Raw genomic sequence first — 21789 nt, 5'->3', positions numbered from 1 at the left:
AAAGCTCATACCAGAACTTATTATATGGCACTTAGTACAGTCCTGTAAAGATTAAGGGCCCTGTTTACTAAGACACAATGTAGGCGCGCAAACTTTTGAATGTACACTAACACTAGAGACACCCATAGGAATATAATGAGTGTCTCTATTGTTAGCACACACTAATTTTTAGCGCATGCTAAAAAGTTAGCGCTTCTACAGCATGGCTTAGTAAACAGGGACCCAAATGTTATAGAAGGTTTTTTTTTTAAACTTTCTGGGAGCTATTCTTCACCTTTTGCCCAGGCCTTATTCAAATGGCAAACGAAAACAAGACAGCCAAGTCTTCTAACACAATGCTCAGGAAAGTACTAGCTTATTTCTAACTACCTCCTAAAAATTGTAAATTTGGCAAAGCATACTACAAGAAATATGGAGGCATCTCTATAATACCACATTTTCTGAGGGCATGTCAGGGGTCAGGCCATAAACCGTGCACAGTGATAAGATAGATTAGTTAAAAGGTATATACAGCTTTTGTGTTTATAGTATACATTACAGTAGAAAGCTCTGCACTCTGTAGTGTATACAACAGCTCCTACAACAGAAAGAGCAGAACAGTCAGCTACGCAGCAAAACATGATGTTGATCGATACTCCATAAATGTCTGCTGAACAGAGGAAACATTTTGAATTTGAGTTTGATGGCATTCAGCTACACTTTCCATGTCAGCAAGAGCACCTGGTTCAGAAGGAAAACCTCATTCTGACCGAGTCCAGCACTTCAAGAAAAGAATTTAGGAATTAGAGCAAGATAGCATAGGTTACATACAAAAAGGGTGAAAACATAGTAAGCCCTCACAAACCACTATGGCCTGGATTCTAGAAACATGCACGCCCAAGCACGCAAACAGAATAGGGGCAATTGCACATGCAACTTAATTTAATAAGGGACCCTTTTACTAAACCGCATAGGCGTCTACGTGCGCCCAACGCATGCCAATTTGGAACTTCCGCGTGGCGGTAATCGGCATTGTATGTGCGCTGACTATTACCACCCAATTAATGCATGAGACCTTACCGGTAAGTGAATGGGTGGCAGTCAGGTCTCAGGCCCAAAATGGGTGCACACCAATTTTCATTTTGCCGCACTTCTACACCAGCACAGGCCAATTTTCTGTGCACCTTAGTAAAAGGATCCCTTATTGACTTAATTGGAGTTAACAGCCAATTATTGGCTTTAATTTATAGTAGCACTACTTGGCACCAATTAGCATTTGTGCATGCAACTGCTCTTAGTCGCATGCCGATTCCATTGTGTGCAACTTCTGGGAGGCCATAGATGTGAGAGGGTCATGGGCAGGTCAGGGGCATGCCTAGGCATGCAGGTTATAGAACATTAGGGATTGCGCACCTAATTGCCAATAGTTTGTCACTAGCACTTACACCAGACTTGGGCAAGCACGCCAAAAAGGGACAAGGCCATTCCAAAAAATTCAGTTATAAAATTCGGGGGCGTTATAAAATTCGGGGGTTATGCACCTAACTGGTATACACCAGGTTTCAGCAGGCATAAGTCCTAGTGTCCAAAAAGAAGCAGAAGAATCTGCGCTAAGTGCTATTCTATAAAGGGCACTCAGTCTGGAGCACCCTTTAGAGCTTAACGTGGATTTTTCCTAGCACCTAATTTTGAGTGCCATTTACTTAACCTGGCGCTAAATGTGTATTATTAGTAAATAGGCCTCTTTGGGACTTGTGGTAAATGAAAAGCATTCGTGTATGTCAGTGCATGCTAACATGGTAGTGCACTTTAGCAAATCTAGTGTGCAAGGATCTTTGTCAGGAAAAAGTTCTGCCTATTTTATCATCCCTTGAGCTGTTTTCCCTGTAAGTTGAACAGGAGTCCTCCACAAACAGTCCTACCAGTAGGTGGTGCTGTTTCACTATCACATTTTGAATAGTGAGGGACAGGTAAGCTCTACAGGACTCCAGGGAATGTGCCCATCTCTAGTAATTGAAATCACACTACTGAAGCAGTAACCCCCCCCCCCCCCCCCCCCCCCCCTACTGACAGAAATGCATTTGAAGGACTCCTGCTCAGCTTAGGTAGAACAGTGATCCCTTGGCCTGCTTGCCCGTTCCCAGCTCCTATTTCCCATCTCTGTTACTTTTCCTGATAAACTTTTCTTTATTCTATTTTGAGCAGGATGTGAATGCCTGAGAAGTAGTCAAGAAATTAAGACCAATTAAAAAAAAAGAACACACTTGTTTACCACCTCAGTTACGGAACTCTTTACCATTAGAAGTACATTTACAGACTTGCACTCAGAAATTTAAAGTTGTTATTAAGACATACCTATTTAGGCAAGTTTTTCATGTAAATTAATCCTAGGTGATTAATGTCTTATTTGGAGACTGTCCTTAAGAGACTTGAAATAATTATTACAATAGGTCTATTTTAACTTATGATCATGTTTACCTTTTTGTATCTCAGTTTAACAGTTATCTTTGGGTAATAATTGTAGTACTAAAAATCCCCATCCTTAATGTGTCTATGTTTTGCTTTTATGATTTTATTTTGCAGTGTTTTCATCCCATTGTATAACCCTCAAATAATTTCTCTGCTGTCAAGTTGACTAACATGGCCACCACACCATCTGGCACAAATGTCAGAATTATCTTGTAAAAGGCAAACCATTTTCAGGCACCAATATAGTCTTTCAGTCTATGTACACTCTGAATGCTGACCACTTTTCCTTGTGATGAGCTTGTCACATTGAAGCCTTAAAAAAATGGCTGCCAGCATAATCCTGCAGATTCCATTTGTTTGCAGGTTTCCACCCATACTTGAAGTTTTATTCAACACTTTTGCATACTATGTTATAACTTTCTGGTATGTTTATTTGAACACGCCCAAGGACCATTTGTCTCCTTGACAGAGGCATATACAATTGAAGCAGGAATTTACACAATGCAAGCCACAGCTGTGAGGTGACAGGAGGGAAATAATTCTAGACATTTGAGACTAAATTAAAACAATTCTGAAAGAAAAAAATAACTTCCTACAATTTCCACACACACACAAAAAAGAACATTGACAATTTGACTAACTTTAGTCATGTTTTTCCTATTAAGCCACAAATGCAAATATTACTTGCACATAAACAGGAAGGAAAACAGTGGGGGAACAGAAATTTCTTTGGCAAAAGGATTTTGTTAATGAAAATATAACGCATAATCAATTGTGCATCAAACAAAAGTACTAAACGTCTATGGTCCACATTTGGTGATTATGGTACTTATTTTAGAAGCTCTATTTGTGTTTGGGATGTCTGAAAACTGTCATTTAAACATCGATATTGCATGGACATCCAAATGCCAATTTTATAAACCCAGAACATGGATGTCTAACACTGAAGGATGTCCATATAGCAAGACGTAGTCTGGGTGTGTTTTGGGCGGCACTAGGGAGGGGCCAAAAGATGGACATCCAGCTCTGTTTGCAGAAAGGAAAGGAATGTCCATGTTCAAAAAAGATGGACGACCGTATTTAAACCAGGTACTTGGCACATCCAATTCAGCATTTCTCCACTGAATGGTGCAAGAGAAGATAGTAGGTATTTTCCTGTCCCTAGAGGGCTCACAATTTAAAAAATAAAATTACAAAAAGCTGCAGTGGGACTTGAACTGGCAAACTCTGCATCACTGTCCTGGCTTTCAGCAAGCTACTCTATTAAGCTACTCCTTCACATGAACTCTATGTGGCTACCATATAATATAGACTTTCCTCTGCTGCCACACAGGTGCCCATGTTGTTTTGCCCCATTCATAACTTGGACACTTCAGTTTATAAAATGGAGGTTTGTGCTTGAAGTAGACAAAATTTGTACATCCATTTTCTTGTATATTAGAAGAGGCTGTATGGCAGCAGATCATGTTCTAAAATATATCAGATACGGACATCTATATCTGACATACAGACTTGGACATCCATGTTCTTAGTTGGATGTCCTTTCTAAAATTCTGCTCCACAACTTTCAAGGTGGTAAGATACATTACAGTAAAAAAAAAAAAAAAAAAAAAGCGCCAACTTTACAATGAATTTTTTCTTCTAAAGAAATGTTCAGCTGAATAATCTTACATGCTTTAAAAGATGGATAAACTTGATTATGACTCACAGGGATGCCACTCGAGACATTCCATCTGAATTTCTGCATAAGAGGAATGCATCTTAGGCAGATGAATAGACATGCCAATGAGAGGAGAAATAAGTTGTTCCATACATGGAATGTCCGACACCAGGATAGGAGGAGAATTTACTGCATTTTAAATTCCTGCACTAGGCTGCTTTCAGACGGATGGAGTCGGAATATCCATCTTGTCACATCTCCTGCTTTGATGTGCAATAGTATAAGAAAAACAGTCTGAAATTCTTCAGCTGAAGTAAAACATGATTATGTAGAATTTCAGATGTGAATAAAGGAGCACACAGTGTAGCCCTCCTGCACTTCAAACCTACAGATTTCCTTTGTACGGTACCATGTGTCCACTGAGAATTGAAATGGTACCGTCAACGTGTTTATGCATTTCTCTGCTTGCTCGAGAGATTATACAAAAACAAGGCAGGTGAAAAGCTATTCCATTAAATGCCCATAAAGGGTGGCCATATATGAAACTATTACTGTGAAAAAGGCTAGAGCCGACAGGATTAAAGCAACCATTCAAAGCAGTATAATTTGTTTCCTCGACGTGAGAAAAGCAATTTATGTCCCATAGATAGAAATGGTGGAATAAAGTCACTCCTCATGTTATTAGATTTTTAAAAATCCAAACCAGTACAGTTTCAATTCACAACTAAGTTTTACAGGTATCTGGTTTAAAAAAAAAACCCCAAAGCAAAACTGTTTTGTATGTTGCAACTTGAGCTGCAAAATGTATCTTGTGTACAATATGTACTAACTTATGAGAATGGGAAAAGTTGGCCACCTCAATCATCACCTCCTGGTCCAAACAAGTCCATATACACAGGATGGATATGTGCATTAAACATGCAAGGCTACATGCAGTAGGTGTTCCTTGCACCCAGAGTAAAGATTACATTTGGCAGGTATTGAGCAAGGCAAATCTATGTCATAGTCACGTGGAACAAACATTACTCCTTCTCTGCAGAGCATTTTTGGCAGCATGAAATCATTTGCCAGTTTCAAGATACACTCCTATTTAACAGGAAGTGTATTTTGTGGCTTGCTTGAAATGTTTCATTTCCTCTCAGTGTTCTCACTAATGGTCTCCTCTAGCTATTTGGCAAAAATATCTCAAAGAAAAGCTTCATCTACAGGGAAGGTTAATGTATCCTATCCTTTAAAAGCTCTCATGACAAGATTTGTTAACTTTTGATAAAGGAAATGCAGGCTTGGTTTGGTAATGCTCTTTCCAGAAGTACTTCAAGACACACCTTTCAGAGACACCAAGGGCATCCATACACCAAATTGTCACTTATGATCTGACAGGGATTACAGATAACTAATAATATGGTGCTAAAAAAACAGAGGGGTTCTTTTACAAAGGTGTGCTAGCGTTTTTAGCACGCAATAAGCATGCGCTAAACGCTGGAGACACTCATATATTCCTATGGGAGTCTCTAGTGTTTAGCGTGTACTAAAAACACTAGCACACCTTTATAAGAGACCTCCTTAGGCAGTAATGGCAGGTCTTTGAGTGAATGAGCTAGGGTATTACATGTTCTAAGATTCACGCACATTTTATTTATTTATATTTTTTACTGCATGTTGCTGCCCGATACCTCTGAGATGCATGGCAATGCTGAAACCAGGAAGTGAAAGAAACCTAGAGATTCCAGATGTGATTCACAATTCATTTTTGCCCTAGTCGATTAGGGACAGTGGCAGCTAGATTTCAGTAGCCAATTCAGATCCAAATACCTCATTTCCAAATTAGGAGTAAATGTCTAAATTACTCTTATGTCTATACATCTACATAATATGTATCACATCTCTAATTTATTTATTTATTCTTGTATCCCACAATTATCCAAAAATGAATTTTGGTTCAATGTGGCTTACATTTAACAGTTGTTAGAGATCACATTGATTCAATTACATTTACAAGGTTGTATGATGCTGTGTTTTACAGTGGTTGGCAGGATAACTATTAGAAATGACTATTCTCAAGGAATAGTCATTGAGAAGACATGTCTTAGTTTCTTAAATGAAAAGATGTGTTACAGTTGGAGGTTGTGTTGTGAGTTTCTGTTCCAGAATGATTAGTGCATTTATAGAATTTCCTGAAGAGGTAGGTCTTTAGTTCTTTTCTGAACTCAAGGCGGTGTACAGTAAGAATAGATCAAACATGAGCTATAGGAAATTACAGCAGTAAAAATATTCAAATAAGAATACGTGGAGGGGCATAATCGAACGGCGCTGGCTAACTAGATGGCCGGCCACCTATATAGCCGACGGCGAAAAGCAGTGGCAGAACCGTATTATCGAAAAAGATAGCCAACTATCGTTTCGATTATACAGTTGGAGCCGGCCAAATGTCAGCATTTGGGCCGACTTTAGAGATGGCCGGGTTCGGTTTTTGGCCATAATGGAAACCAGGCCCGGCGATCTCAAACCTGGCCAAATGAAAGGCATTTGGTCATGGGAGGAGCTAGCATTCGTAGTGCACTGGCCCCCCTGACATGCCAGGACACCAACTGGGCACCCTAGGGGTCAGTGCAGTGGACTTCAGAAAACGCTCCCACATGCATAGCTCCCTTACTTTGGGTGCTGAGCCCCCCAAACCCCCTCCAAAACCCACTACCCACAAATGTACAACACTACCGTAGCTCTTAGGGGTGAAGGGGGCAACTACATGTGGGTACAGTGGGTTTTGGAGGTCTCCCATTTACCAGCACAAGTGTTACAGGTGGGGGGGATGGGCCTGGGTCCGCCTGCCTGACATGCACTGTCCACTAAAAGTGCTTCAGGGACCTGCATACACGCAGGCCTCTAGGACTTGTTGCTGCTGTATAACCTGGCACACCAGTTGACACCTGAAGACTAATCTCTTTGAAAAAGTCCTTTATTTGAATAAGCACGTTTACTCACAGTTAACTGCAGATCAGAGGTTGTGCCCCACTGGCAAAGAGTCTCCCTGGTACTCAGATTAGCAGTAGGTCAGAGCTGGCAGAATGGTGTACAATGCCCTCTTTCAGCAACATTCAAGGTAATAACTAAGTACTCTAACGTGGGTAACACATGAAAGGGATATAAAACTGGCTTACAGAAATGGCCACTACCTCATGGACTACCGGAAACAAAACAGGGCACACTGTGACCCAGTCAGCAGGGGGAAAGGCACCATGGGAGTAGAGCCTACCAACTACCAACAGCGTGAGCATTTAACAGAAGCTACTGCAATCACGTAGCCCAATACCCTACACCCACCACAATGCATTGCTGATATATTGCACTCTGCAGTGCGCATAACAGAAAAGGTGTCACACTCACCCGAGAGCCACATCACAACCAGGGAAAGGCTGTCAGAGGATAGAACACATTCTGCTGTCATGGAGGTGGGTACGGCATTTGAGGCTGGCATAGAGGCTTGCAAAATATGTGTATAATTGTGTTTTTTAGGGTGGGAGGGGGTTGGTGACCACTGGGAGATTACGGGGAGGTCATCCCCGATTCCTTCCGGTGGTCATCTGGTCAGTTGGGGCACCTTTTTGAGGCTTGGTCGTGAAAATAGAAGGACCAAATAAACCCGGCAAAATACTGATTAATGCCACTTTTTTTTCCATTATCCGCAAAAGCCAGCCATCTGGTAGCCACACCCGTGCCCGCCCATGTCCCGCCTTCACTACGCTTCTGACACGTCCCCTTGAACTTTCGCCGGCTCAGTGACGGGACAGCGGCGATGGTGTCAAAAAAAGCGGATTTCGATTATACCGATTTGGCCGCTTTTGAGAGATCGCCGGCAATCACTTTCGAAAATAAGCCTGATAGTACACTACTTATAATGTCAACACAATACGTATTAGAACATTTTAATTGATAGTGAAGGGTAAAGAAAAGATGTAACATATGGATAGGTAAGAAGAGTTAGAAAGTAAGGGGACTAATTTAAAGGAAGTTGCCCATGAGGTCAGACAGATGGTCAATTATCATCTCAGCTAGGGTAAGAGTGGATAAACACATCCTGTTGCAGTATGTGCAGCCCGTGTCACTCCTTGTGTGTGAGATTGAGACTAACAAGTTAGTTACTTCTTCCATTAAAGGCCTGGTTGAAGAGCCAAGTTTTCACTTACTTCCTGAAGTAGAGATAGTGTTGTGTTAAGCAGAGCCTTTCAGGCAGTGCATTCCAGAGTGTGGGGGCTACCCCAGAGAAGGCTCGCTTGCGGGTATCACATTGTGTAATGTCTTTTGGAGAGGGTGTGGTTAATGATAGTCCTTGAGTGGACCTTAGTGTCCTTGGTGGTTTGTAGAGGATCATCTTATTCTTCAGGTACTCAGGGCCATTTCCTTTAAGGGCCTTGAAGATCAGACAGAGTTTTTAATTTAACCCTGTATTATATTGGTAGCCAATGAAGTTCTTGCCAAAATGGTGTGATGTGGTCATGTCACTTGCAATCTTCTATGAGTCTTGCTGCTGCATTCTGAAATAACTGGAGCTGGTGCAGGCCCTTTGTAGTCAAACTATTGTAAACTGAATTGCAGTAATCCAGTCTTGATATTATCATGGCATGCACAACTGGGATAAGATTTACCTTCTCAATGTAAGGAGAGAGGCAACGTAGCTGTCGCAAATAGTAGAAGCAGCTGTTGAAGGTTGCTTGGATTTGGGGAATCAGAATAAAGTTATGAATCTTATTCCAAGGTTCCTGACTTGTGATTTGAGGGGAGAGTTTGTAGTTCCCAAAAGGGATTTTGATATTAGGTATGTATCCACTTGTGTTAGGGACCTAGAGAAGCTCGGTTTTACTTGCGTTCAGGCAAAGTTTGTTGTGTTTAGCCTATTCTTGAATTGATGTTAGACAGGTAATCAGTTTATTCAAGGCTGTAAGTAAGTCAGGTTTAATGGGTATGAGTAACTGCACATCATCTGCACAGATGTAGAACTGAGTGCCCATTAACCAAATCAGGTGAGTTAGTGGCTTGAGGTAGATATTGAACAGAATAGGTGACAGTATCAATCCTTGTAGTACCCCCGCAAGTCAGTGTCCATGGTGGTGATGAGTTGCTGTCAAACATTATGGATTGTTGCCTGTCTGATAGATAGGATCTAAACCAAGAAAGTACCTGTTTCTGTCAGTCATGCTAGAATGATATCATGATCCACCGTGTCAAAAGCTGTAATAACATTGAGGCAAATCCCTTGTTTCGGTTTCTGTGAAAATCATCTAGTAGGGATACGAAGACTGTTGCTGTTCCATAACCAGGTCTGAATCCTGATTGGCTAGAAGAGAGAAACTGGCTAGATCCATGTCAGTCATTAAGTTGAACACAGACTGTTTTTTCTATGAGTTTCCCTAGAAATGGGATGTTGGATACTGGCCGGTAACTTTCAAGTTTGTCCTGGTCAAGGTTGTTTTTCTTTAGCAAAGGGCAAACCACTGCCCTTTTTAATGCTGTTGGTTGTTGCCCATTAGAAAGAGAGGTGTTCACAATTTTTGTGGTGCCTTCTATAAGGCCCATACTTGCCTGCTGCACTATCTTTGATGGGCAGGGGTCAAGGGAGCAGGTAGTTAGGTCTCTTAGGATTTTGCCAAGACTCTCCTATGTCATTGGGTTAAAAGTGTCCCATCTGTCTCTGTCAGGAGGGGGCAAGTTTGTGCACCCCTGGTTAAGTGATTGGGGACTGGGTGGGATTGCCTGTAGATCCTGGCGGAGACTTTTAAATTTTGTTGGTAAAGTATGCAGCAAAATCATTGCAGTTCAGTTTAGACTGGGCAGGCTGGTTCTGTTGTGGGGGTTGCAGTAGGCCAGGGGTAGGCAACTCCGGTCCTCGAGAGCCGAAGGCAGGTCAGGTTTTCAGGATATCCACAATGAATATGCAGGGAGATAGATTTGCAAGCACTGCCTCCATGGTATGCAAATCTATCTCCTGCATATTCATTGTGAACATCCTGAAAACCTGACCTGCCTTCGACTCTCAAGGACCAGAGTTGCCTACCCCTGCAGTAGGCTGTTTACTATACTGAACAACTGCTTGGTTGAATCGGCAGCCTGTGCAATGCATTGAGAAATACTGTTTTTCCGTTTCTGTTAAGGTTTGGCGGTACTTTGCCGTGTGCTTCCTACAGTTTAGCCTGTCTTCATCCAGGCGAGATTTACGCCAACTCCTTTCCAGCTTCCGTCTTTTGGATTCTTAAAAATCCAAAGTTCTGGAGAAAACCAAGGTGAGCATTTGTGAGTGGGGCACAAGACCTTTTTTAGTGGTGCCATTTTCTCTAAGGTCTTGGCTAAGTGTGTATTCCAGATGTCAACTTGTTCTGACACTGTAGTTGTCTTTTCATCCACATGTGGATCAGTGGCTTAGCTACTATGGGGCCACAGGGGCCTGGGTCCCCGTAGATTTCACCCTGGACTCCCCTGCCGACGACCCTCTCAACCCCCCCTCCCGCCACCAACCCGCCATCAACGTCTGCTACCTTTGCTGGCGGAAGACCCCAACCCCCCGCCAGCCTAAGTCTTCTTCCTTTGTTTTATTTCTGAGTCTGACGTCGTGCAGGATGTCAGACTCACAGAAACAGAATGAAGCCCCGCAAGGCTTCATTCTGTTTCTGTGAGTCTGATGTCCTGCACGGTGTATGTGCAGGACCTCATACTCGAACAAAACGAAGGAAGAAGACTTCGGCTGGCGGGGGTTGGGGTCCCCCACCAGCAAAGGTAGCAGACGGCGATGGCGGGTTGTCAGCGGGAGGGGGGGGGGGTCAAAGTTGTTGTTGGTGGTGCTGGCGGCGGCGGGGGGGTGTCGGCAATGGCGGCGGGGGTGTCGGCGGTGCCGGGAGGGGGGGGACTAAAATCCCTCACCTCGGGCTCTGGACCCCCCTCCCGCTGAAGTCTGGCTATGCCCCGGATAGTCCAAGGCCTCTAGGAAATTCTCACCAGTCAGCTTTTTTTTCATGTGGAATTGTGCTGGCTGGATAAAACCAGGTGTTTGGTTTTCTCTCAGTTCAGTTTAAGTTTTGACAGTTGTGGTCCAATTTTCCATGAGGTCGAGACCTATTTTGGCCTTATCCAGTATCTTTGTGATGCTGTTCAAGGGTATATAGATAGAAACGTAGAAACATGACCGCAGATAAAGGCCAAATGGCCCAACCAGGCATCCTCCTTAACCACTTCCTTTTCCTAAGGGATCACACGTGCTTGTCCCAGTCTTTCTTAAATTCAGATACAGTCCTCGTTTCCATTATCTCCACCGGGAGACCATTCCACACTTCCACCACCCTTTTCTTGAATGAATACTTTCTCGGATTCCTCCTCCCTCCTCTCTTTCAGCATATGTATGTTGAGGTTCATAAACCTGTCCCTATATGTTTTATGTCAAAGACCGCTAACTAATTTTCTAGTTGCCCTCTGGATCAACTCTATCCTGTTTATATCCTTCCATAGGTGCGGTTTCCAGAATTGCACACAGTACTCTAAATGGGGCCTCACCAGAGACTTATACAATGGCATTATCGCCTCTTTGTTCCTGCTGGTCATCTCACTCCTTATGCACCCAAGCATCCTTCTGGCCTTGACTGTCACTTTTTCTACCTGTTTGGAAACTTTAAGGTCATTAGACACAATCATCCCCAAGTCCCGCTCTTCCTTTGTACACAGAAGCACTTCACCCCCTATATTGTACCATTCCCTCAGATTCTTGTGACCCAAGTGCATGACCCTGCATTTTTTAGCATTAAATCTTAGTTGCCAGGTCCTTCCTCGTGTCATCCACACCTCCCAGGGTGTCCACCCTGTTGCAGTGTGGCATCATCCGCAAAGAGACAAACCTTACCAGACAGCCCTTCCACAATATCATTCACAAAGATGTTAAAAAGAGCCAGCCCTAGGACCGATCCCTGCGGTACTCCACTGATAAACATCCCTTACCTTTTCGGCTACTAGGTACGAGAACCAGAGAGGCCTTCTTTTCCTCTTTCTTTTATGTAATTTATTAACATAAAGATTAGTTGCCTTTAAAATAGCTCCTTTTAGTCTTGTCCATCCTAACTCTTGAGAAATTTCCCCATCTCAGTTCTTTTGAAATCCAGGACCTTCAATCTCGAATTTGCCCTCTCCTCTGTCTTAATACTGAACCACACCATTTAGTGATCACTAGATGCTAAATGATATCCCACCAGGATATCAGAAACATGCTCTCCGTTTGTAAGCACCAGGTCCAGAATAGCTCCATCCCGTGTCGGTTTCATTACCCACTGCTGAAACAATTCTTCCTGTAGGGAATCCAAGATCCCTTTGCTTCTGGACAACCCCGCAGCAGGGATGCCTCAATCGACATCCAGCATTTATTATTTTATTTATTTATTTGTTACATGTGTATCCCACATTTCCCCACCTATTTGCAGGCTCAATGTGGCTTACATAATACCGGAGAGGGGACTATCAGTAGTATGTCCCCTCTTTCTTAGCTATCTTGTGGATGCCTTCAATTAAGTCTCTGTCCATTTCTTCTGACTGTGAAGGTGACCTCTCTAATGTAAATACATTTTCCTTTCCCTCTTTTCAGTTGAACCCACCACACTTCTTCCGTACCCATGTGCCCTGCAGTTCTGGCACTTTAATGTCATTCTTAGCATACAATGCCACTCCTCCACCCTTCAGTTATTCCTATGTTGTCGAGCAGGGTCATTAGTATTGTGTGATCTACTAGGTCAAAGGTGCTTGACATATCGTATTGTAGTAGTAGTAGTATTGACTGGCCTTGGCTTATTATTGTTTCATCAGATTTCAATTGATACATGCACTCTTTTTGGATTATTACATATGTTTTATTATTTTTTTCCATTTTATTCTGGCTTTTCTATGTATGTTGTTCACATGTTTGCATATTTATTGGCTTGTTTTTAGACTCTTGAGGCAGGCACTTAGCTGAAACATGGTGCCATGTCATTTATTGGCTTAAAAAAAAATTTTAAACTACATGTGTAAACCTGCATCGGCATGCTTAAATTTAGGAGTGACCATTTAAACTGTGTTTATGGCTGTCATAAATGGGTACGCCTATGAGCACCATACATTGCATGTAACTCAACATTCTCTAAGTTGCATGTGTAAGTTGGAGACACACCCATGCCCCTCTCACATGTACACCCCTCTTACAGAACAGCACATAATGCACATACATGCACAAGGTACACAAAACCACATGCACCCAGTTATCAACTTGCCTCTCGCCTATATTTTATTTTGAATCTTCAAATAAAATCCAATTTTTACACATCAGCCTTGAGTATTTTAAGTCTTTGGGGCTATGCAAACTCCAGTATTGTCCTGTCTTATAACTGTCTTCTATTTATTCCTGTCCCCCTTTTGTGTTTTATTTTTACTACTATTCTGTTTAACATTGATATTGTAATATTTTGCTAACATTTATTGAAACCTAGGCCTCCCTCTGTATCCAGTTTCTTGTCCACCTTGCCCCTTTCTTATATTTTTACTCTTAACTGCTTCGAATTACTAATAAATCAAATATATATCAGATAAAACTGGAATATGAAAGGGGAAATCTCCACAGACCCAAACTGCGGCATTCCACTTTCTATAGTTAACGTATAAATGGAATGCAGCAGTTCTCTTCCTGTCTCTTATGGAGACTAAAAATCTTGTTTTAAATTAGCGATTATAAAAGTATAAAAGAATGGACTTAAATGCCAAGTGGGGACTGATTATAGCCACTTGGATTTAAACAATAATTGTAATCTAATGTGCATCCATAAGATACTTACTCTCTTTGAGGCATTTTTTAAACCATTTGAATATTCACCTTCATTCTATGCATTTATGTTTTGGTGAACCATTTTTAACAGAAGAAAGCCTTCAGCCTTACTCTCCAGTGCAATGAATGGCACCCATTCAATATAACTTAATCAGCAACTCTGGAAGTGGCAAACACATGATCCAAATCTATCACTTGAGAATATTCATTCCTATTGAGTTGATTAATTCAAAAATTATCTGCTTCTGAATGACCACTAAAAAGCACTATGCTCTCTTTGCTACTTTACATGATTACGTTTAAGATTTAGTAAATGGTCATTTAGAAGAAACACTGATTGACTTGCTAAAGCTTGAAAACTACTTGCTGTATTCTTATATATAAAACATTTTAATTATTGCAGAGATAACTGAATGCCCATGAATGTTTTGTCTGTCAGAAGCCCCCTCCTCTCTTACCCTCCCAACAAAGTTCATACTTCAAGTTTGAATGTTACCCCAGGAAAAATTGTTCTCACATTTATACCTGCTTTTTGGGATGCACAGTTCTTCTGTGTTAAATTATAAGCCAACACTTGCATATTTTCTCCTAACTCTGCTTCAGGCCCCCCTTCCTCGAACATGAGTATTCTGTATGTTTTTGTATATTTCAGTGCTTTTTTTTAAAGAGTTCAGTAGGGATGATTTTGTTGGGGGGGGGGGGGTGAATAATTAAATTCCTCATTCAATGAATGGCATATGCAACACAAATGTTTGGACTCAACCTTCGCTCATTTAGATAACAGTGGCACCCTCTACTAATATAAACAAGTAGATACGTGTTCATTTTTGATACAGTTGATTTTTCAGAATTTTTGATTGTATGTTTACAAAAGTGCGCTAGTAAATGGGCTTAGTGTGTGCTAATACAGAACTTTCCCCACATGCTAAATCCATTTTTAATGTGCCCAGGGAACAAGGCAATTTCCAGTATTGCTCTTCAGGTTATGGCTTATGTTTGCCTTAACGCATGTAACCTGAAAAAAATTGACAGGGAGCATTTACCTCCTCCTATTTAAGAAGCACTAAGAGCTCCTTTGTTATAGATGCACTTGCCAGTAAGCATGTGGCAATTAGAACGCACCAGCTGCATAGTGCATCCATGCTCATTCTCCGCCCGACATGGCCCCTCCAGAAAATAAATACAAAAAGTAAATACCGTACACTTAGGCACGCAAACAAATTACTTACCACAAAATACTTTAATGCACTCTACGGTAAGTTCTTTTTACACGTGCTAAGCACGCTCTTTAGTAGACATACCCCTAAAGTGTTTGAAGGGTGAGGTCCAAATGTTTTTTTGGGATGTCTGGGGAATAATTGAGTTTTGTAGATACTCATTTTGCAAAATAAGTTGGCACTCCAACCCATTTTTATTTCAATGTATTTACTCTTTGCATGATCAGAATCCTCACCTGTTAAGATCATGGATAAAACAAAACAAAACAAAAACCTAAGAATACCTAGGCTTTGTAAGTAGAATTAACTGCATAAGAAACTGGTTGACCAACATGGCAGAGGGTGGTGGTAAATGGAATCCGCTCTTAGGAAAGGAAGGTGAGCAGTGGCGTTCCTCAGGGGTCGGTGCTGGGGCCTATTCTGTTTAATAAATTTGTGGGAGATATTGCTGAAGAATTGGAAGGAAAAGGTGTGCCTTTTTGCGGATGACACGAAAATGGCCAATAAAGTGGATACCCTGGCGGGAGTAGAAACGATGAGAAGGGATCTCCGAACGTGGCGAGAAGGATGCTAGGCTGCGTAGAGAGGGTCATAACCAACAGAAGAAAGGAGCTGTTGATGCCCCTCTACAAGTCGTTGGTGAGGCCCCACTTGGAGTATTGTGTTCAGTTTTGGAGGACGTATCTTGCTAAAGATGTATAAAGATTAGAAGTGGTGCAAAGAAAAGCTACAAAAATGGTATGGGATTTGCGTTGCAAACCGTACAAGGAGAGACTTGCTGACCTGAACATGTATACCTTGGAGGAAAGGAGAAACAGGGGTGACGTGATACAGACGTTCAAATATTTGAAAGGTATTAATCTGCAAATGAACCTTTTCTGGAGACAGAAAGGCGGTAGGACTAGAGGACATGAATTGAGGTTGAAGACGGGCAGACTCAGGAGTAATGTCAGGAAGTATTTTTTCACAGAGAGGGTGGTGGATATGTGGAATGCCCTCCCGCGGGAGGTGGTGGAGATGAAAACGGTAATGGAATTCAAACATGTGTGGGATAAACACAAAGGAATCCTCTTTAGAAGGAATGGTTCCGTGGAATCTTAGCGGAAATTGGGTGGCGACGCCGGTAATTGGGAAACAAAACAGGAGCTGGGCAGACTTCTATGGTCTACGCCCTGATCGTGACTGAATAGATAGGAATGGGCTGGAGTGTAAAATTTAAGGGGCTTCGATGTCAGCTTCAGAACTTAGTACAAGAACAGTACTGGGCAGATTTCTATGGTCTGTGCCCTGAGAAAGGCAAGGACAAATCAAAGTTGGGTATACAAATAAAGTATCATATACCATGTAAAATGAGTTTATCTTGTTGGGCAGACTGGATGGACCATACAGGTCTTTATCTGCCGTCATTTACTATGTTACCATGTTACCTAAGGAACAGCGGATAATGGATAGAGCTATGCTGTCTGCATTTTTTCTGCTCTCTCTGCATAATGGAGCAGACTTGCTAAGCCTATGCTATCCTATGGCATAGTAACTAACATATGCTCCTCTTTTCACTTGAAAGTCTAACTATTCAAATTTCAATTAAAATGTGAATTTTATAAGAGATGAAATAACACCAAGAATGCATCACCTATCCTATGACGCCATGATAAACAAAAGAAAAAAAAAAGGAGTAGAAAATTAGCTTAATGGTGTCACAAAAGCTTTTAAAATGCCACTGCTGTCCCTCGATGGAGACATCTTTGAGCTTTAGTAAGCTGACTGACAGATCTAATCCAGCTGTGCACCTATAAAAGACACCAAGAGGTTCTTGTAGCCATCTGTTTGGAAACCACAAATTAAAAACACAACCTCTGAAAGTTATGAATGTTTCTGCAAGTCCTATGTGTTCACAATACATCAGAATGAGCTGTTTAAGAATAGACAGCCATTATTGCAAGGATTTTAATCATTGCTGTCACCTTGTTCCCAACTAGATTCATGGGAAGCCCAATTTTACATAGGTTGAGGTAGAACAAGGGATTTCTAAGTTAGGACATTCACAGTTTACAGTGTATTTTATAAGACTTACTCAATGCAGAGCTTTCTAAAAAAATAAAAATCGTGAAAAATACACAAGTATTTTGTGATGTGTACAGTGGGAACAGCCATTTTATAAAACAAAATATTCCAGTGGCATCATTTACGGTTCTGTATGTGTAAATGCTGGCCCATGTAGGTAGTAGACTGCATGTGAAAACTGTCAATGTAAGTAGCACATTTTACAGAACTGCATGTTCAAAAGATCCATTTAAGGAGCTAAGCTTCAAAACTAACTTTAGAATCTGAGGTGATTTAAAGGCCAGAGAGGCAAGCACAACTGTCCTCCTTAACCACTCCCTCAAACCCCGGGTCCAAACAGTTTGCTAACATTTATACATATCTGGAAGCAGGTATAAATGCAAGCATTGAAGTTTGAGGTATATATGCATTTCTGCATATAGGGAATACATACATATATTTCAGGCCTCCTCCCCCCTCCAACCCCCCCCAAAAAAACAAAACATGCCCTCTTGAAAACTGTACTTGCAGTTTAGAAAGCCACCATGCAAGTGTGTATCACCATGTGTATCATCAGTTATACGTCACCTTACACTCTAAAATGACCTCCTTAATAGCAATAAAATTTGTAAAGAATGGAAAAAAAAAGTTTGTATTTCTCCTGAGGCACTGTTTCCCACAATGTCAGCTGTCATTCGACTATAACATCACTTGTATTTGTTTAATCACCGGAGGTGGCAATGCCTCACGCTACCATGTAAGCCACATTGAGCCTGCAAAAAGGTGGGAAAATGTGGGGTATAAATGTAACAAATAAATAAATGACATATTCCTGAAAAAGCACAGTATTTGGAAAGCAAGCTCTACAACCACCCAATTAGCTCACGCTTGGAACCTTTTTCTTCTCCCAGCTACTCATACTCCTTAGTAGACTTGTGTCCAAAAGCTCAGTCTTTAATAAGTTCCTTAAAATGACTGAGCTAGGAGTAAAATAGTGGGCTGTTAAGATTACAAGCCAGGAATAAGCCTTAAAGGAAGCTTGAGAAAAGGATTTTAGAAGTTTGTTTGCTCTAAAACTAGATTGTTGCATAACCTGCTCCTTGCGACTCTGGGCAAATCACTTAACCCTCCATTGCCCCAGGTACAAAATAATTACCTGTATATAATATATGTAAACCACTTTGATTGTAACCACAAAAAGGCGGTATATCAAGTTCCATCCCCTTTCCCTTATCAGAGGAATTCTATAACTTAAGCCAGTGGTCTTCACTCATTTTTAAATCAGGGCCACTTTGGATCCAAATGAGCTGAAGGAGAGCCACCAAATATCTTCCCATGTGAGACCTCAACACTGTTGATCAGTGTGGGTCCAATGACATCCACCCCACTACCTGCCTTCAAACTTGTTTGTGTCCTCAAGGAGATGGGCATTTGTAAATACATTCTCTTCATCTATTGAGAAATGTCTTGTCTTCAGATATGTGACTCTTCCTCCCATCCATTTCCTCCTGTCATGAGCTTCAGTAGGCAGAGAATAGCAGAAAAAAAAAGCCAGAATGACGAGGGCTCCCGGGCCTTGCATTGACCACCACTGACCTAGGCACTTAATGCATGCAAAAGTTTAAAATACTAGCATTTTTGCATCTATGTGTGTGAAGAAGCACAAAAATGCAATCATGGCACCTACCCATTTTACTTAAGGAGGAGGGAATTATTTAAATGGTGCTGAGCACCATTCTATAAAGGAAGCACGCCCTTTAAAGAACAACATTCAGTGTGGATCCTGCACCTAACTTACACCTGCTAAAAGCAACTGGTGGCTTTCTAAAATCACTACTTACATGTGTTATCACCATTTATGCACATGTAAATGCCGGTGCCCAACTTAGGAGTACTTTGAGCGACTTCTATAAATCTGCACACGACATTTTGGAATGCCCCCATGGTTCCCAGATGTAAGCCTTATTCTATAAACCATGCCTAACTTTAAGCCTGGCTTATAGAATAGCACTTTTTTGGCACTATATATAGAATCTAGCCCTAAGTGCGCACCTATCCATGTGTATACTAATATTCTAAAAATTACATGCTCAACGGGCCAGGTTTATAAAATTGCTCTTTTTAGGACTAGATTTTAGCCATCACTTTACATCATGCCTTTTCCTATGCTGGAGCCCAAATCTTGCTCAATCCCACATTAAAAAATATTTTTAATTTAGCTTGGGGGTGTGTTTGGGGGGGTGGAGAGTAGGCATGCTCTGCGCTAATCGGTTAGCGCAGGCAATAGCCACATGCTGCCAATTAGCATGAGGTTAGAGTATGAGCCCCTACCACCTACAAAATAGGTAGCAGTAAGGGCTCATGCAGTAATGGCCATGCGCTAATTGGCAAATTAACGCGTAACCATTAATAGAAAAATAAGAAAACGCAGCCATTTTACAGCCACACTAAAAGTGGCCTCAGTGAGTGGGAAACCCACAAGCTAATAGCACAGGCCACTTTTTAGTGCAACTTTGTAAAAGGGCCCCTATGTATGTTATTATGTTCTCCTCTTAGTTATAAGCGGAACATAAGTGAATAACCATTAAACATTTGGAAGAACATTTTCTAAAAATGTTCAGTCAGAATATTTCAAGTGTATTTTGAAATGACAGATGGCTGCCTCTTGCTGAGACTGTATAGCATGGAAAAATTAACCAGTAATACATTCTAAAGTAAAAGGTTAGCACCAACAATGGACTAGTAACCCCATTGGTGGTGCAACTGTTGTCCATTTTTCTTTCTAAAAGCCCCTCATATCAGCACCTACCTCAAGTAATCTCTGCGGCAGAGAATAAGGTTTGCTTTTGTGTACAGAGTTGATCCCACTTCTCCGAGGCGGCAGTCACAGCAAGCGCACTTTAGACAGTCTTCGTGCCAGTACTTATCCAAAGCCTTGAGCAAGTAGCGGTCCTTGATCTTCCGGTTGCAGCCAGCGCAGCCCTTCTGTTTTCCTTTGGGTTGTACAGAGAGCATTGGCACGCCTACCAAAAAAAGAGCAGTCTATGGGAAAGGTCTATGGAATTTAGGAGTTTTAAGATTAATCAGGAGAGTGATGCATAAACAGCAGACACTGCACAATGCAGCTCAATCCAACAGTCATATTATGGTTTATGGTTTATTAAAACTTGCTATACCGCTCTAACTGCCATGGCAGAGCAGAGTGGTATACAATCTAAAATGTTCAGGAAAAAAAAAGGAATTATTAATGACAGGAAAGGCACACATTCACACTAATAAAGTGAGAATATAGGACAGCAGGATATTACAATTCTAGGAGTCATCATAGACCGTTACTTAACCTTTGACAATCAGGTCTCAAATACTACAAAAAAATGTTCTAATGTGAAAACTGAAAAGTATTTCCCCAGCGAAGTATTCCGCACACTAGTGCAATCCATGGTCCTCACCCATGCAGACTATTGCAACGGAATCTACACTGGATGCAAAGAACAAACTCTAAAAAAAAGTTGCAAACAGCACAAAATATGGCTGCAAGACTAATATTTGGGAAAAAGTGATTTGATAGTGCGAAACCACTACTCCAAAGCCTACCTTAGCTTCTTTACAAAACCCACATAACCTTAAAGCTATGTTCTGTAGCCTACAGAATCATCTTTGGCCTCGCACCAGAGTACATGACAACTCTTACAGAACTACCATTATGCAACACACTCAAAGGCACAAGAACCTACCTCACTCTTCACTTCCCCAAATGTCAAGGTCTAAAATACAAATCAACATATGCAACCACGTTCCTATGCACCAGAGCCTGGAACACACTACCAAAAAACCTAAAATGCATAAACATCTACTTAACATTTCGAAAACTCCTGAAAGCCCACTTCAAGAAAAATCACACCTCAATCTAGAAGCACTGACAGAATCTGAACATTGCCTTGCTGCAGACCTTCCTAGCCGCCCATATGAGGGAACATTGGTACAAAATGTTATATCATTGGTACTGCACACCAATGAAAATTCATAAACCTTTTGTGTTAAGTGATGGGTTGTGTTGAAGAAATTATGGTCAACAGGGGTCCTTTGCACACATTTGGTGGGACTGTATCTACGTCCACCCCTACTGGTGGATGGTAGCTCAATTTGTATGGGAAATGTTACAGGTCTTTGTGCCTGGGGAGGCTTACATTTGGCTTCTAAATGGGGCCCCCAGGGTATAGACCCTTTAGTCCATAAATCTGTGGCTATGATGGCAGTAGGTCTATGTTTAGCATGTTGTTGGAGACCCACAGGGTTACCAACGAGAGATTGTGTGACAGCTAAGCTTGACCACCTTTGTTTGATGAATAGAGGCCATCCAAACCTTTTTTAAACCCCATTAAACTAACTGCTTTTACTACATTCTCTGGCAATGAATTCCAGAGTTTAATTACACGTTCAGTGAAGAAATATTTTCTCTGATTCATTTTAAATTTACTACTTTGTAGCTTAAGAGTAAACAAGTGGTTCACGTCTATCCGTTCCACTCCACTCATTATTTTATAGACCTCTATCATATCACTCCTCAGTCGTCTTTTCTCCAAGCTGAGGAGCCCTAGCCG

The 21789-nt window shown here is 41.4% G+C and overlaps 1 protein-coding gene across 6 annotated transcripts in view; it reads right to left on the bottom strand.

Annotated features, from left to right (window-relative positions):
- LMO1 (LIM domain only 1) overlaps positions 1-21789 on the bottom strand; it is a 241986-nt gene that overhangs the window by 25023 nt on the left and 195174 nt on the right. For all 6 annotated transcript variants that reach the window (XM_030199502.1, XM_030199504.1, XM_030199500.1 and 3 more), the window contains one exon: positions 19998-20211. In XM_030199502.1, the coding sequence (XP_030055362.1) occupies positions 19998-20211 (214 nt within the window). The remainder of the gene's footprint in view (positions 1-19997; positions 20212-21789) is intronic.

This window comes from Microcaecilia unicolor, chromosome 4 (genome assembly GCF_901765095.1).
Source record: "Microcaecilia unicolor chromosome 4, aMicUni1.1, whole genome shotgun sequence".
Lineage (NCBI taxonomy): Eukaryota > Metazoa > Chordata > Amphibia > Gymnophiona > Siphonopidae > Microcaecilia > Microcaecilia unicolor.
Note: the sequence above shows the minus strand (reverse complement) of the source record. Positions and strands in the feature narration are given on the sequence as shown.